Source organism: Mycetomoellerius zeteki, unplaced genomic scaffold, assembly GCF_001594055.1.
Source record: "Mycetomoellerius zeteki isolate Tzet28-1 unplaced genomic scaffold, Tzet1.0 scaffold168, whole genome shotgun sequence".
NCBI classification, from domain to species: Eukaryota; Metazoa; Arthropoda; class Insecta; order Hymenoptera; family Formicidae; genus Mycetomoellerius; species Mycetomoellerius zeteki.
The window spans coordinates 551,116-568,895 of record NW_017256633.1 but is presented as its reverse complement, the minus strand read 5'-3'; the positions used below and the strand labels follow the sequence as shown (position 1 = coordinate 568,895).

The 17,780-nt window shown below is 42.6% G+C and overlaps 1 protein-coding gene across 1 annotated transcript in view; it reads left to right on the top strand.

Annotated features, from left to right (window-relative positions):
- The first annotated feature begins 9,055 nt into the window (after nt 1-9,055).
- The window catches only part of mirr (iroquois-class homeodomain protein mirror), a 34,726-nt gene continuing 26,001 nt past the window's right edge, over nt 9,056-17,780 (top strand). The window contains exon 1 of the mRNA XM_018445894.1: nt 9,056-10,343. Coding sequence (XP_018301396.1) covers nt 10,305-10,343 — 39 coding nt within the window. The 5' untranslated portion in view covers nt 9,056-10,304. The remainder of the gene's footprint in view (nt 10,344-17,780) is intronic.

The window sequence follows — 17,780 nt, the reverse complement described above, 5'->3', positions numbered from 1 at the left end:
TAATTCCCGTACATGACAGCATACATGTTCCTAGATAAGAGTTTATGTCCAATAATTAGTATACATAACCCATGTTGAAGGAGGCTTATCACTCCCCTTAACACTGGCTGCGGTAGTCGTCTCACCGATTATACAATCGTCCTACAAGAATACATGAAGACATGCTGCGCATTTTTGTACAAAACAATGACGTAACAAAAAACGATATGAAAAATGTTAAAAGGCATAAGTGTACGATGAACTTAACAAGCGACATTTTTGCACCAAGCAAACCGACTCAATATGCAGAGCATTGCACACTTGATAACGAGATCACTAATCATTAACTCATGATTCATTTTACTCGATAATACGCATAAAACGATCACGATTGTGATTGACGTGCCCGCGTAAATTCGCTGATCGATCTTTCAATCACAATCCATCAGCTGCGTGAATCGAACAAATTCAAAAGAAAATTGTACCTGTCTGTTACAAATGATGAATTGTCATTCCTATTCTGTCGCACACATATTCCGCGATCTATACTCATTTTAAAGAAATTCACTGCAATATCGTAGTAAAGTTTCGTTTATTATAATACAACTGTTCTAAATATTGTTTAAAATATCAGAGAATTATATACAGATGTTTGTGTAAAACAAATAATATCGGGTATATGTGAAGATACACAAGTTTTCGTGAAATCATCATCTTCCTCCGTTCGTATCTTTTTGTCTCTTTATTCGTTTCTCGATTGGAAGACGAGAGTCGACACTTTGACAGCTTTACGAATCGGTTGATCGACTTTTTAACGAACGATCGTTCGAGCGGCTCCTTCAGATCATCCGCAGGATTGGCCGGCTTGCACAAAGACGAGTTAGGCAACGTGGGGATCGTCGAGAGAGGGTTGGAAATCTCGCGCTTCATTTAATTAATGAATGGCGGCAGCGTTCTTCCCTTCTTTTTGTAGGAGAACCGCCGCTCTCATCTAAACGCAGTTCTCTTTAGGGTCCTTACACAGTTACGAGAGCGTGTCACGTATTCATCACAGGACTCTAACTACGGCGCTTTTTATGGGCCTCTCACGAACACACATATACGAACACGTAACAGCGAACATATACGGTTGAATACGGACACATGGGTGGATCTAACTATCCATGTCTACCGCGGCAAATCTTTCATGTTGCCGCGCGACAAGGTGCATCCAGAACCCTTCTCGAAGATCGGCCATGATGGCGCCGGCCATGGATATCTTGGAACATCGACCATTAATGTCGAAAACTTCTCGGTTGCTATACTCTCATTTTGCAGCCTTTTTGAATCGCAGAATGTATTTATGAATATATTTAAGATGCAAATTGCTAGATCAAAATCGTCCTGAAAAAATTTACAGGTTGATATATTCATATATGAATATTCATATATGAATCAAACACAATTTTAATTGCTCTTATTAAAATTTTTATTAATATCCTGTGTTAATACTAAAAATAGGTCAATTGTCTGGCGTCATTTCGACCTCCATATATGATGTAATATATTAAGTAATGTAATTAGTGCTTCCCAGCATTTTGGAATGTTTCTCCGACATGTTTGCCCGTGCCAGATTTCACGATTATCGCGGATACGTCGACAAAGTGTCGGCCAAAATTCTTTGAAGATATCGCGTATCTGCCTACTCGATGTTTGATCTACTTCGAAACATGGACGAGCACTCCGTCCGCTGGTGATAACGACCGATGATACTTTGGGAACGATTATAATGCCTGTCATTCGTTCTGGATTGATCTTATCGAAGGTTACTCACGTATGTGTGAACATACATGAAATAAATATCGATGATAATACCTTCATTATTACTCATGTAAGTACAGTATACTTATACAATAATTTCATATAATAAATTCGTAATAATTATATATTACTAATGACAACCTAATATTTTTATATTAGTTATTGTTATTTTACCCACTTGCTGTTTATAGACAGTTGCATGAATAGTTAAATCTTCAGTAAATATTGAAAATATCTTATATTTTCAATCAATATTAAAAAATGTTTTCTATTTTAAATTTGGCCACTAATTAGTTTTCGATGTTGGACTCAGCAAAAATCGCAACGATTAGGCCACACATACATACACATATTGGATACAATGACTTTATATTACATAATATTGCTTATATATATACATTTTGTACAAAATAGCAGCATATTAGAATTAGTGAATTAGCCAAGTTTTTAATCACATCCTAAAACATATAATCAAATAAGAAACTGATTAAGGTACATGGAACTGAATCTTAACGCGGACATCGGGCATTGTTCGTAATACATACTTGTATATGTATCGTACAATAGTTTGGAAGTATCGGCGGTTCACCCTGTCGCGATGGCTTACGCGTGAGTGGCGTATTAATTATACCGCGGGGCTCCTTATAATGTAATTTATGGGGGGTGCGAGAGAGTATGGGGACGAGAGCAAGGGGGAGCGTTATCAATTCCGCGAGATTAATCACTTAAGTTTATACTGGCCTCTCCTATCCACTTTACTCTGTAAGTAGTACTCCTCGCCTTCCACGGCTTCTCCCGTGTCTCAACACCATCAGCACCGCTCTTGATTTATGAGGTGGAGCGCGTGCTGGGTCTGCTCTCAGTGTGCTATTACACTAGACGAGCGGTCTTAATAAAAGTTTATCCGGAGAGTCATTGTCGGTCGGGAAAACCTTGTGTTAACTACCGTTTCATTACAACGAAACAGTCCCGTGTCATGAAAAGCAACATTAATCTTTCCTCGAATTGAGCAGAGCTTCATATGCGCGTTCATACTATATTGTTTAAACAAAAATATTTTTACAAAAAAGCACGCGTAAAAAATAAACTCACGCAATCTTCTCATGAGATTAGCATAACACTGTTCATCTGCTTCCTGCTTCTCGAAAAACAGGTAATCAAACCGTATATAATAGAATGTACAACATGTTTATTAATTCGACGACGTAACTTGCAGCTTGTTAAACAGGAGCGACATGACGAAGATTCTAAGATTCTCGATTGATTAAATTCGCTTTAATGAGAAGCGACGCGTGTACTGGAGTATAGTTTCTAACTAGCGTGAGATTTTTACGTTTTTCTCCCTTTTTTTTATCAGAAAGAATTAACGCAAAAATGTAACGCTCGCGCACTCTGCCGAGAACGGAACGAACCCGTCTGTAATTCTTTCCTCGTTGCACCGGGGACTCGGGCATTAAAATCGTCTCGCTCGTAGAATCCATCGAAGTACGGGTAATTCAACACGGTGACAATCGTTGCTGCACACACCTTTGAAGATGTGTCGCCATCCCCCTTTCAGCCCCTCTCGCTCGCCCCTCCGGACGGGACGAAGGGGTGGCTATCGAATAGCCACGGCGGAAGGGGCACCCCTTCTACTGGATCCTCTAGTAATACTAGCTCCCCACTTTTCTTATGCCGCGGTGCCAACGAGGAGGGTCTACAACCGTCCTTTATCGAGTTGTGCTGCCACCTGCCCAACAGCTTCGACGACCTTGCCCATGACTGGTCGCCGAGCACTCCAAACCGTCGTTCTGTCTGGTCTCGAACCGTGGAATGACATCTATGTGAGAAAATATTGAACAGTCCTTATCAAAATCACGATCAGTTGGATCGAATCTCGTGACCTGCCTCCAGATGAACATCGTCCGTTTTAGAAATTCGGTAGAAAGCAATAAATTATGTATGATAATGCGAAAGGTAATTTATTAGTAGACATTTATTCGATCCAAGTAGATATTTACTGTAAAAGATAGCTACACATGTAAGGATTTGTGATAAGAAAAGATTTCAAAAGACACGTGTATAAGCAGAAGAAGAATATTTGTATCTCCTTTTAATGATTTCCATGTTTTAATTATTGATTGCAGATTTATAAGTCAGACGTATAGTAACTGGATTGAAATGTTAATATAATTAGATGTTCTTTATTTTAAATTTCGTAGTTCTTAGTTACTATCGTCGCAGGATTAAAGGGACAGGCTTGGGATAAAGGGAATCGACGCACATGAATTTCATTGCATGTACTAAAATTGTACAAGGCACCTGTTCCGCTCGCTTTCTCGGGAGAATCGCTTTCGCGATGTCGATTAATATACACATAATGAGTTCCGTGCGAATAATTGGCGAGTTGTCAGTGAACATGCGACGTGATGAGCCGCAGTTTGCTTGAGCGATGTCGAACAACGAGTCCCTTTCGCTTTGCGGTATTACGTGCACTTTACTTATCGCGCGCGATCTATAATTGTGGGTTATCGTCAAGACACTGACAGCTTCTATATAGATCTTGGCGGATCAATTCACGTGCAAGAGGACACGTCTACTTTACACGTGTGTATCGTGTCATCACGTACGACGTGTCCGCGGTATGTTTTACACATTCGCGTGCATCGCTGATACGCATCGCTGATCTACATCGCATCTAACATTCTGTGTGTCTACTCTGTCAAATTGTCAAACGCATCACTTAACGTCTACATCGCTTTCGTGCTGATTACGCATTCACGAATGTTTGACGCTGTTGTTTAAGGATCTTCTACATGTGTAATTGACAATTGTGAAAATTATATAAAATTATTTCTGTTGAACCTGTACTTAACTTAAGAAATTCATTTAAAAAAATTCATTTCGTAATCTACGAAAGAAATAAATCTTAATCAACTAATCATTATTGTATTTCCTTTGCGAATCTTATAACGTTGAAATCTTTATTGGAGATTTAAAACACGAATCAAACTATGATAAAAAAATATTCATCCACATAAAATTCTACGATACTGAGTAATGTGTCTATCGTAATAGACAACTTTCGAGTTAAGCTTACTATCGATAACATTACATCACGACTTGGCGACACACTACAAGAACACATAACACACTTTAAAGAATGTAAGCCTAAATACGATCAGACGATGGAAGCCCAACAAGATCACAAGATAGCTAACGCTCAATACACTTCCATTAGATGAAAGTAGAACGAATTTATACCTATCGAAACGATAGGTCGATTATCGACAATGGAATTTCTGCACATCGATGAGACGCGTAAGAAAAAATCGCGCAATGCAGTTGAAATGTTTGCGAATCACTTAGTAAATAATTTGATAAGTTTGTCACAAAAAAAAGTACGATGTAGTACAATGCACATGCTGCAGTTGCTATATATCAATCCAACTCGATCTTCATTGTGGTCAGGAACAGCCAACTCCCGATGTTTGTAATGTTATCTCGATTTATTGTCGATATCCTCGTGATATTACGATAAAAGATGGTCACCTTTTGCAGTTCTCTATCGTCGCCACAAATCGTTCCAAGAGCCAAACCAGAGTGGATTCTCAAACACACGCGCGCACAGAAAATTTAATATCGATGCGCGAAATCGGCCAGCAGCTTAGTTTTCGGAGTGGCAGCTTAAAGCGGAGTACGTCGATCCGTTCTCTGTGCACGACAAATTCGGCATTCGCGAAAAGTCGGTACCGTAAGGACGGACGGAAGGGGAGTAAGATGGTGGTAAGATGGAGTTAAAGCGCGTAAGAAGAAATGAGGAGAGGAAAACGACATCGAGAAAAGGGGAAGGAGCTGCGACTTGAGGGAAAAAAAAGAGAAAGAGAGATACTTCCTACGTGCCAGCATTCCGCGATGAACTCACGAAGAAGGAAGGCGCTCACACGCGCTTGTCCTTGCTAGCACGTACCAACAGCAACGCCCTCTTAAAGAAAGCGGAGAGCGACGGGGGGGAGCGATGGGGCCGGACGCGGGCGAGGAGAGGGAGAGTTTGCGCGCGATTGTGTGTAGACCGCGGTGTTAACAAACGGTACACTAATGTTTCACATCTCGGTGTGTACCCCTCCTCCTTCCGCTGGCCAGTTCTCTTCTTCGTCCCACTTCCGTTCCGAGCGACGGGCGATCTCGCTCCCTCGACGAGGTTCCTCCGTCGCTCCGACGGCGAGCAAGAGCGCGAAGCGATAGCTCGGCGTGCCGTGCACGTCGGTCGCGGGGTGACGGCGAGAGAGAGGCGACGGCGTCACGAGTTTCGGAGCGGTAGTCACTCTCGTCGCCGCGCTACAACACCATCCGTGAAAGGGTGGAGGGGAATCGAGAACGAAGGAGACGAAGGCGGGGCGAGGTTAGTCCGCGCCCACGGAGGGGAAAAAAGCCGAGCTCCGCACCCACCGTGGCACGTTAGAGGGGAGGCGAAAGAAGTGTGGTAGGGGCACGATTTATCCCGCACCTCTCACTCTTTCTTTTTCTTTCTCTCTCTCTCTTTCCAGCGCTTCTCTCCCCTGCGTCCACCACCGGTGGGCACGAACACACGTGGGGCGCGTTCTCTGGGTGCGTCCTTGTAAGCATGTATGTGTGTGTATACGCGCCCTCTGCAAAAATATTGCCGCCGGCAGGTACGCGAGCGTGTGCGCGCGTCGTCGATCAGTGGGCGAAAAATATCGGCGAGTCCTTTTTTTCCCTCTCCGCACGCGAGGCATCCCCACCAACGTAGACGATAGGGTATATTTTCGCGACCCACTACCTTCAACTGCTCCTATCCGCCTCTTTCGTTGGCGGTCGTGCCGGAAGGGCACGAACAAGTACGCGCGAGGAGGCGAATTCTCTTGAAAGAATTGCGCAAAGCATTGTCACGACACACTCTCGCCAAAGTCTTTCGACAGCATCATCGTGATTATTTCACACTGGTGTCCGCTCGGATATCGTAGGTGCACGACGATTTCCGCGTTGCCTCGATCGGATGATCCAAACTGAATTGGCCATTCGAGCATCGTTAAAAAAAAAAGACGTTTCCGTTCGCTAGTTCAATTACTCCGAGTTCTGCGGAGGAACAGTGTGAAACGAAATTACGAAAAAATCTCGGTGTAAATCTGACGAGATGATTGACGGGCGGGTCGTACGGCGGGACGTTCACGCGACATCGTCGCGTTAAACTGTCGGAACGAACATAGTACTCTGCGTAAACGCCGTCCGTGTAATACGCTCACCGGAGTGACGATCGTGCATTCCGCGATGTAAAGGCGCGAGGGAGACGAACGACCGCTGCAGGTGGGAGCGGGATCACGAGAGAGCGAGACATAGGTGGAAATAAGAGAGACCGAGGCACGAAGGGCAAGAAGAGACAGAGAGGAGGCGAGAGAAAGGGATAGAATGTAGGAGCGTAAAGACAGAAAGAGAGAGACGGAAGTTTGTGTAGTCAAGTGTCGCGTAGTGCGTAGAATAAGGAGGAGTGGCAGGTAGCGCGGCATCAGAGCTAACTCCGGGGCACAGGAAGGGGTACGAAGTAGTCGGCGATCTTGTCCTCGCGCGGAGGAAGGAGGAGAAGTAGGAAAGAAAGAGAAGGAAAGAAGACGGTAGGGTTTGGATGGTGGGAGACATGGGTCGGAGTGTGCGGTCGTGTCCGAGGAGGAGGAGGGGAAGAAGCAGTCGACAGCAACGGGAGAGAGGGCAACGAACAAACTACCGGGAAGAAGTCAGCGGCAAGTAAAGCAGCGCCGCCGAGGCTAAACTTCGGGATCTATCGAACTAAAATTGTCGTGTAGTTTCTGCCTCCGTGCCCCCCCAACCCAACCCCTGTCGTCCGCCAACCTTCCGTTCACCCCCTCCGAGCGCTACCGACCGCTCACACTCTTCTCGCCCCACCATACGGGAGCGTGGCAGCATCTCGGCCGGTCGCGTCCCCCTCCGTCTCATTCAACCCATCCCCTCCACACGGGAACGAAAGCCGAGAACGAAGAGGGAAGAAAGCGCCTACGGTGGGGCATCAGGAGGTACGAGGGAGCGAGAGCGGACTATCGGGCCGTCGCGCGAAAGAGCGAGAGACAAAAAACGGAAAGAGGAAAGGTGGGAAAAGGACGGATGAACGAGGCGACCAACGACTCGACAAGGGACGGCTGAAGGGAGGGAAACGCAGGGAGCTGCGTTAGCCGAGCCCCACGGGCGACTCACCATATTTTATTGTCGCGTTTGCCGACGCTAACCGCCGGCTCCGTGCCCGATCGACGAGGTAGGATGCCGACGACCCGTGCGGGAAGAGAAGAGAGCCACGCACGACACCCGGCGTGCTAATACGAGAGCTACCCGCGGAACGAATTCGCGCGCGGGTAACGAGGTGGAGGCGAGAGCGTGGCATCGGCGGCAGAGGTGGTGCCCGTACCCCCACCACACCGCGCGCCGTACCGACCTGGACCCTCCCACCCGTCTCGCCGAGGGCAAACCATCTCGCAAAAATCGTCCCCCTTTCCGTGGAAGGAAAAGAACCACGGCGACGACTCTGCCACTGCCACCACCATCACCATCACCACCACTAGACTCAGCGGCGAGTTTCGAGCGTTTCTCTCGTCATCGGGCCACCACCACTAGCGTGATACTATCGTTACCGCCAGCGCCACCGGCACTGTACCCGTCGCCTCCTCCTACGACACCGCGATCAACCGTCATCTCGCGGAACGTGGGGTACAGCGGCAACTTACAGACCGCGGACCACGCTTGTTCCTCCGCGAGCGAGGAGCGAACGTACGCGAAATCGGGTTGACCTTATAAGGCTCACTGACGGTGAACCGAATCAGTGCCTATCGCGCTCGGTGAACGTGAAGCGAATCATCTTTTGTTGACAATCGCGTAGAAGTGAACACCAAGATAACGATTAAACGCACAGGTGAATTCTTACGTTGGTCATCACGGAAAAAGGAGAAGCCTTACATTGAAAGAGAGAGAGAGAGAGAGAGAGAGAAAGAGAAATAGGAAAACAGGTGGGGGGGAGGGCAGTAAACGGAGCAAGAACAACAGTATAGTGTTTGGTCCTAGTCACTGTTGTGTTGTCAGCAGCAAGCGGGCGTGCACGCGGTGGAAACACGCGCCGCCGTCAGTTCGTACTTGGCGCTTTTGCGGTGCGCGCGATCTGGTAGCGCCACGATCGGAGGAGCCGTGATCGGCACTACAAGCGGGAGAGGAAGAGGAGGAATAAGAAGACGAACACCAGGCCTCTCTTTCGCGAGTTCGAGGCGCGTGATTGCGCAGGCCGTGAGGCGACCGGCTGCGTGGAAGGACCGCGGAGGATAAAAAGAGACGGCCGGTGTGCGCGATTCACATCGTCCTCGCTGTTCTCCCTCTCACTCATCTCCATCTCTCTCTTTCTCTCTCGCTTTCCCTCTGTCCTCCTCCGTCATTCCTCTCCTTTTTCAGCGGTGTCCCTCCGACACCCTCGCTCAACCTACCACTCTACCTCTCTCTTTCTCTCTCTCTCTCTCACTCCCTCTCGGGTCCCCCCCTCTCCCCCTCGCTCAGCTTGCCATCCCGTCCCTCTGACGCTCGCTCGTTCTCGTTCCCTCCTCCCTCTATCCCATCTACCCTTCTCGCTCCCCCTCACCGTAGCCGTCTCGCTCGCGCCCGCGATCCATGTACCTCCGCCTTCCTATCCACCGAGCGGAGGACTGGATTCCGTCGAAAAGAAACGACGATTCGGAGGATAGTCGCGACCGATCATAGCTGGCGCGTCGATCGGATCAACGGAGTGAACTAGCCGTCCGCGACTAACCGCATCGCGCGTTACCACGACAAGTGCCACGCATCGCTGTCGCGCGCTCTGGTGCCCTTTAATCTTCTTTTTTTTTATACCGCAACTCGTGACCCTTCGGTGTGCCGGCAGAGCTCACGCTCCTTCTTCAAGAGGACTTCTTGTCGGTTTCCCTCTTCTCTTCGACTAACGCGAGAGTGATCGGAGTGCGTGCGGTCCGCGATACGACCATATATCGCCGGCTGTCATTCGCGGCACTTTCTTTCGCAACCTGCTTCGCGAGTGTTCCCGCAACGACGACGATAACGACGATTAGAAGTTCCAACAACAGAACCACTACCGAGAACTACTTCTCGGTCGCCCTTGCGCTTCAACTTGTTTTCGCGTGTGACAGTGCGAGTGCATATGCCGGCAGCGGACCGCCACCGATTTCAACCGGTTCGAGTGCAGCTGGACGGCCAGTCGCGACGACCGGGCATACGGGAGTGCCGTCGACGCGAGTAGCACCCCGCTACGGGGTGGCTGGACACGCGACACAGAGGGTTTTCACGCCTCCGCGTGAGCGTTCGTCCCGGGCGCGCTAGTGAGAGAAAGGAAAAGAAAAGATAGGAAAAAAAAAAAAGAGCGGAAGTGTGACCGATTCGCGAAGTGACTACGTCCGAAAGCGAGGCGCACACGGCGAATGCCGCGGACTTCTGGAACGATGATCGCGTAGCGGTGCCCGACCATCACGGCCCTGAGCGGCCGACACATCATGTCACAGTTCTCTTTCCGAGGATCGCCAAATCTACAGGTGAGCGCTCTCGATCCTGCGTACTCTCCGGGAGAGATCTCGCAACTATGCGTGCACGTTCACTTGCGAGTAAAAATCCGCAGATTAATTTGGACAAGTGTCAATATTGCTCCGATCGTTTTACATCGCGCGATACATCCATGTGACATAGAAATTGGAGAGTGCAATAAAAAATATAAGATACTGTAATGTTTAACGTTTCCATCAATGTAGACTAATTTTATCTCAATTCAATTTACTTATCTTTTTCTAAATTTGTGGAACTAGAAAAAAATAAAAGGTAAGTTAAATTGAGATTGAAGTTAATCTACACTGATCGACATAAATGATAAAATATAATAATACATTTTTTTTATCATCCGATTCATCGACGCTGAACTCTTCTACATATTGTAAATATTTAGGAGTTGTTGATAAATTTATATGTACATTTGTCTAATGCTATTCGTTTATGACTTGTTACTTATTTTCGCAGCAACTCTATATGTTCCAAATTATGCATAACTTTTCAGTTGAAGCGAGCGTATCCACGTTGACGTTAAATGTGTGCGCGTGTGTTGAAAATGAAATATGAAAATTCAGAAAGATATTCGCAAGTGAATGTGGTGCATCTTAGGATCTAAAAAATCAGCGTTTGAATACGTGAAAAAGTAGTCGATTGGCGCGAGTGATTTGCTAAGATTGATACAGCAAAGTCAATGATCACAGACATAAGCAGATAGATAAGTCGCAGCTGTTATCCGAGATTGCCTCACTAATATCAATGATTCCCTCTTCGAGCTAGCTCATTTTGCTATATCAGGAACCGTTATAAAAAAAAAATCACTTAACAGTTGTACCGAGCAAAAAAATCGGTAATTATCCGAGAGATAAGCGAAAAGAAGTAACCTCGTTGATAAATAAGTGAGCCATGAAACGGACGTTTCGAATGTCGTGTGTGCCATTCTTCTTAGATTTAACATTTCAGTAAAACACGGGAAACTGATCTTCCAATCACAGTTAGAATTATTTATTGCGCATTTGTATCGTTTACGGTACAAACGTGTCGTGCCGATTGTAAAACGAAAGTAATCGAATCAGCAAAGAGCGCATAATTAAACGATTCGATCGCTGCGCTTGTTGCACATCGTATCTCATTCCTCCCTAATTTGTGTTAAACTAATACATATCATAGCACATAATCAATAATAAGGAATGGCGCATAGAGCGAATTTTCGTCAATGGTTTTTACCGGAATTTCTGTCCGTGTTTGATATTTTTACTCCATTTTACACTGAAGCGATTATAACGAACAGAAAACCAGAAATATCAGCTGAAAAACACATGATACTTTTTTTTGCACAAGTTACGGTCGATATAACCACGATATTATTTATATTCAGCTTGTAATAGATCCGTCTGTTTTTTGCTAAATTATAGTTTCTGACGACACGTAGGTATATTAAACTGATAATAAATGTAAAAGCTTTTTTTTACAGATGTTTTAACAGTAAACGAAAAAACGTATTATTTTTAAATCTAATGTATATGTATAAGCTTAGCCATAGTGTTCTCGATATAGTTCAGTATTTTCTCATCTTTGTATGATAACGATAGGCTGATTTCCATTTTTTCTTGATGTTATTTTGGCTCGAAGTGTAATCCGTTAGTGTTTGTAAAGTAAAATGTAGTTAATGATCGAACGTTCAAGTAACACGTATGTATTAGTTCTCACGTGTAGTCTCTTGCACACATGCACGTATATACTCGTACGTACACGCATAATACATAGCTCGACAAATGTATTCCTTATTACTGACTATGTAACGATCGCGCGAGGCGAAACATTGTCGGCGCGATTACGAAGCAACTTCTTGCCGGCTAACCGCGACAGAGTGTCATCGTTTGCAGAAATTACGATCGGGGCTAATTTCGCACTGCAAAGTTGTATTAAAGATAGTTCTCCGTTGGTAAATAATTTTCGCCATTAAAATCACGATGCGTGCGACGCGTCGTCGTTAGGCGTCGTTAACTCGTTTTGGCCTCACGAGGCGTATCGAATAATTTGTGTAGGGAGGAATCCCTCCCTCTCGGCGGCGGAGGTGAGGGTTGCGAAAATGAATAGCCGTTGGCAAGCCGGAGAGGTTCCGTACCCACGTGTCCTGACACGCTGTATATAGGTATACCTCGCATATACGCCGTGCATAGCGCTGAACTGAGAACATGTGTTGCCACGCCTAAATGATCGAAGAGCCGAGCTCGGCGGAATAATTATCTTGTCTTACTAACAACGAAGGTTTTTGTCATAATAGCAGCATCGCATGCTGCTGCATTTCAACCGTATCTCGAAGGTGGTAATTGGTGCGTGCTCCACGCGCGCCTTTCCCATACCCGTTTCTGTCGCTCTTCCCATTCATTTCATGTTTATATTCGTAATTATTAGATTATGAATACATTTCTTTTTACGTCGATTTTATGTTTCGTATGAAATTACATGTGAATCGAGACATTTATTATTCGAGAAAAATTCTAGCACGGTACAAATGTTACATTGGCGCAAGTAAGTGCATGTAAAACGGATGTATTGACGGATGTATATAACGAAGATATGAAGGAATGTCGATGCAAACGCGAGAGTTATATTACAATCACTTTACATATAGTACGTTGTTAAAGTGCTGATAAAATTGACAGCCTCTTATCAGTGTTATTTCCACTTATAGTGCAGTTTGGAAAAAAGAAAAAATAATTATATTAGTCAGTGCATTTATCGTTGACATATTGCTGAGATATGACATATATATGTAGACAATAACTCGTCACTCGTAAAGTGATTTTTTTTTCATCTTTTTTTCGATGTCCTTCATATTCGGCGCGTATTATTTTGTAACATGAAACACATCAATAAAGGAACACGTGGATTATTTTTGCGAGCTTGTCTATTTATGAAAAATACATTTTTAATTGCACGTCGCTCGCATGTCGGGAAAAAGTTTCCCGGTTAAATAACGATGCGTATAAAATTACAATTTATCAAAATTATTACTATTATCTTCATCTGCATATCGTTCATATTACTTTAAAACCATTAGTAATTAAAAGCCATTAATTTATTGCGCTGCATGCAATGTTGGTAATCATCACATATCGCAACATGTCACTACGCTTGAGGAAATAACGAGCCATAAATGAATAGCACTAGGCGAACATAATAAATTCATCATCAACAACTCCTAAACGTTTGCACATATGTAAGCGCGAGTTCAGCGTCGACGAACCGGACGATGAAAAAAAAATTTATCATTCTATTTTTACCATTTAAAGTCTCATCTTTTAGTCGCATTCCTCCATTTTCATATCACATAGATTTAGCGTATCCACGATGTAAAATGATGAAACAATGTTGACACTGACCATTGCCCAAATTAATCTGCTGTACGTTGATTCGACACGTCTCTTTGCGAACGCGAATGCAACGCTTGGCGACGTTACACGATAGTCTCGCTTGCCGTTTAATTCCGGTTTGAAAAATTGTCGCACCCATAAATACACAACTGTCCTTTTTTTTTTAACAAAGCTGTGCTCTCTACGTCGCAGCGCAGCTAGGTGGTGGCATTAAATTTAGAACGCGGTAGAATTCATATCGCTAATCTGCGTCGGTCAATTTAATTGAGATAACGACCTCTTCGTCCTCGCGCTCTCTCGTATTCTCGTATATCTTCGTCCTGGCGGTATTTCCGTATCACGTCATAAGGCCAGAAGCGTCGACATCGCTGATGTATCGAGGAACTAGACGAACGCCGCGGTTAAGCCTACAATTTGTTATGCCACCAGCGGCATTTCCTCCCGACAAAATGTCATAACTTGAAATTATCGTATAACTGCAGGGAAACGTCACGAGATGGACGGATAGCTTATATTTGAATTATGTTGTGTACTAAAATATATATACGTACATGTATATACTCTTATTTGCTAAAAAGTTATGTTTAAAATAAAATAGCGATATGGGAAACACGGATTGGTGTACACTCTGCAGTTTCTCGTGTCGTGTTGCCTTGACATACGATCGGTTTACATTAGTTATAACGACTACGAGATTAGACGCGGCACTAGCTGGTTGATAACGGTGCAACGATTTAACTTGATTATGGACGAAGATGAATCGAAGATTTGCGTTTCAAGCTCTGATTCGTTTCTGTCTTTCATTGAAAACATGTTCAGAATCCACTATAAAATTCAATTCAGATTTGTGTATGATTATATTTTATTGAGTCACAACGTGCATCCTAGGACTAGCGAGTGTTCCCGTGTCGTATTTCCGTGTCGATTTACTGTATTTCGTTCGGTTGCAGACACGTTTTATAAGATGCACATGGAAAGAACAATTTTTCTGAAATATCTGAAAACTTAGCTCTATACAGATTGAAAATAATTCTGTTGGGCAATCAAAATAATTATATAGGAAACTTGAGCATAATGAGCTACACTGAAAAAATGTTTATATGCTAGAAATCAGTGTCCTGCACAATTATTTTGATAGTTCAATAAAATTATTTTCAAATCTGTATTTAGCTAAATTTTTACAGTATGCGTAAAAAAAATGCGACTCTTACAACTAACACTTCAGTTGTCAGTTTAGTTAAATAAAGTGAGTGGACGGGGGCAAATTTGTTTATAACACAAATATTTTGTCCTACCAAATATTTATTCGATATGATTTCCTTTAATTGCAATCACTGCGTTACTGTGTCACACTCAACAAACATAATAATGATTAAAAGAAAGTCGCATTTTTTTTGGCGCATAGATATTTCAACAAAACAATCTTTCTATGTACGAATTCCTTTGTAACAGTGCATTATACAAATCCGTATATAGGACATGTAATGGACTTTGCTGGACTTTAAGTAATTACCTATCTCTCGTTATCATCCTGTACGCACATCGCATTGCGATACGAATCGACGTAGCACGGGAAATTCGTGTGATACGGCTGACGTGATACGACGTAACGGTTTAATTAGGATATCGATATAATAGATAGCTATCGTAGTCAGCACGACGAGGACGATACGTCAATGACTTACGTAACTAGATTATATCCGAACACATCTGAGTACATTATGATATGATTGGTGTATCACATGTATTTATCTGTTTGGAAGTAGTCCTACTTGAGTCAAAACTTTTGGAGAACCTTTTGCTCACGCAAACAGGAATGGAATATTGGCATCCATGATATTGATTATCTTCGTATCTTTTACTTTTTCCAAACGACGATATCATAAATAAATATGTGATTGTGATATAATATATTGTAATAATGAATAAATATCGCGATAATCATAATATTGTACACTGACAGAAAAGTTTTGTATTTATATAACCATAATTGCATGGTAAAATAATTATGGCGAGGAGTTTCATTTTTGTAGTTAATATACTAAGATGTTAGTATTGTTAGTAATAATAATTGCATTAATTTATAGTCCTATATACTAAAAAAATATATATAATTGACATCGAAATTATGAAATGTAAATAATTATAAAAATGAAGCTCCTAATTATAAATATTTTACCATATAGTTATAGTCATAAATATAAAAACACATTTTTTAGTGTATATTTAATTATATTTAATTAAATAATTAATTAATAAACTATCGAAGGGATATCAGAGAAGAATACTGATTTGAAAGGGAAGAGATTTGTCAAAGATTGTGCATCACACATGTGTGACTAAAACATTCAATGATGGCGAGAATTCGGAAAGAAAGAAAGGAAGGAAGAGGGCGATTGACTTCTCCATTGACGGCGACTATATAAAAATTATGAATGGCCATATTATTGCAAGTTGGCAGAGCAATGATGTGTCGCGGCGCGTTATATATAGATATATATGTAGATACGATCGCCGGTAGTAAGTTCGCGCCCAGCGGTTAGCGCTGTTTCACTCGCTGACTTAGCGCTACTCGAGCCGGTCTCTAGAGCTGACTCAGATCCGCCCTCGGCTTCTTGCGCGTTCTCTCAACTGTCCTTTTCCCTCTTTCGGCCGTGACACGTTTATTCATTCGTGTTCACATTAGTAGATAGCGACAGCCATCACGCAAGCGACATTCGGAAAATTCATATCGGATCACGTGGACTATGACCTGTCCTTAATAAGACGAATAATCGACTAAAAATTTCCAACTCGAATTCATAATTAGGTAGTCATTGCCACTGGTAACGTGATAGGTACTAATTCTCTAAATAATCCGGCAATACTGTCGAATTACTTATAACAGGCTGAATGTTAACCCTTGACTACAGCAATAAGTCATTTGAACTCTAAGCACAAATTTTTGTACGATTGTACAATTCCCGTATGGTTGATACTATAAGATTCTAAATTGTAGACAAAAAGTTGTAAACGAAAAGTTGAAATTTTTCTCTATCAATCGCTTTAAAATCCGTATCAGACTATGGATTGACGATTACAATGGACTCGCTGCAAAATGATTGAATGAAATATATTGTTAGATATCAAAGAAACAGTAGTAACATAATCCTTTGAGTTAAATGAGTTTATTTATTTTCAATTTCCATATGTGTCAAAATCAATCCATTTTTGTGGTTAATTTCAAAATAAATAACATCTATAATAGCGTATGCATTTAGTAACTAAATTTGGGTGTGTGTCAAATTTAATACATTTCTTTAAGTTAAATAGTTTAACTCTATTGTTTTAGTTAAATTAACAACATATTGAGTAGAAGCAGTGGTGATTTATAGAAATGATTAAAAATAATTCAAGTTGGATATAATTCGATATTATAAATTTAACAATGTAAAACCAGGAAACCGTCAATTATAATCGTCAATCCATGTCTGGTGGTGATTCACTTGTCTTCTACACTTTAATCACTTTAGATTTTAAAGGCATTATGTTAAAAAAAAGTTGTTTTAAATTTAATTCAGGATACTTTAATAAGTAATTCGTACCAAAAAATTAATTTTTTTTAACTTTTGACCATTTTTCTAACATTATTATGTTCATCTAGTCTCAAATAACGTCGATAGAACTAAATTTCAACGGATAATTTCAAATTTGATGTAGGTACATTGCTATGTCATTGATGCCTTCCAGCTTGAAATTTCCATTACATGTAACGGAAACAAATTTCCTTTTTTTAGTAGTGTATAGATATAATATGTACGATCGGAGGAAATTATAAATTTCAAGCTGGAAGGCATCAATGACGCCTAGTGTACACAAAGTCTGAAGAGGTTAAACAGGACGTTTTAGAACTAAGTGTAATTTTCATAACTGTACTTGAGGGTTAATTAAAAAAAACATTCCGCTATGTCCCTTATCCTTTACCACCAGGATATGTTTCAGCTTCGATGGCAGCTACACGTAGTAATTCTCCCACACGATAAGTCACCGGTAACAGAGTAACCACATAGCCGT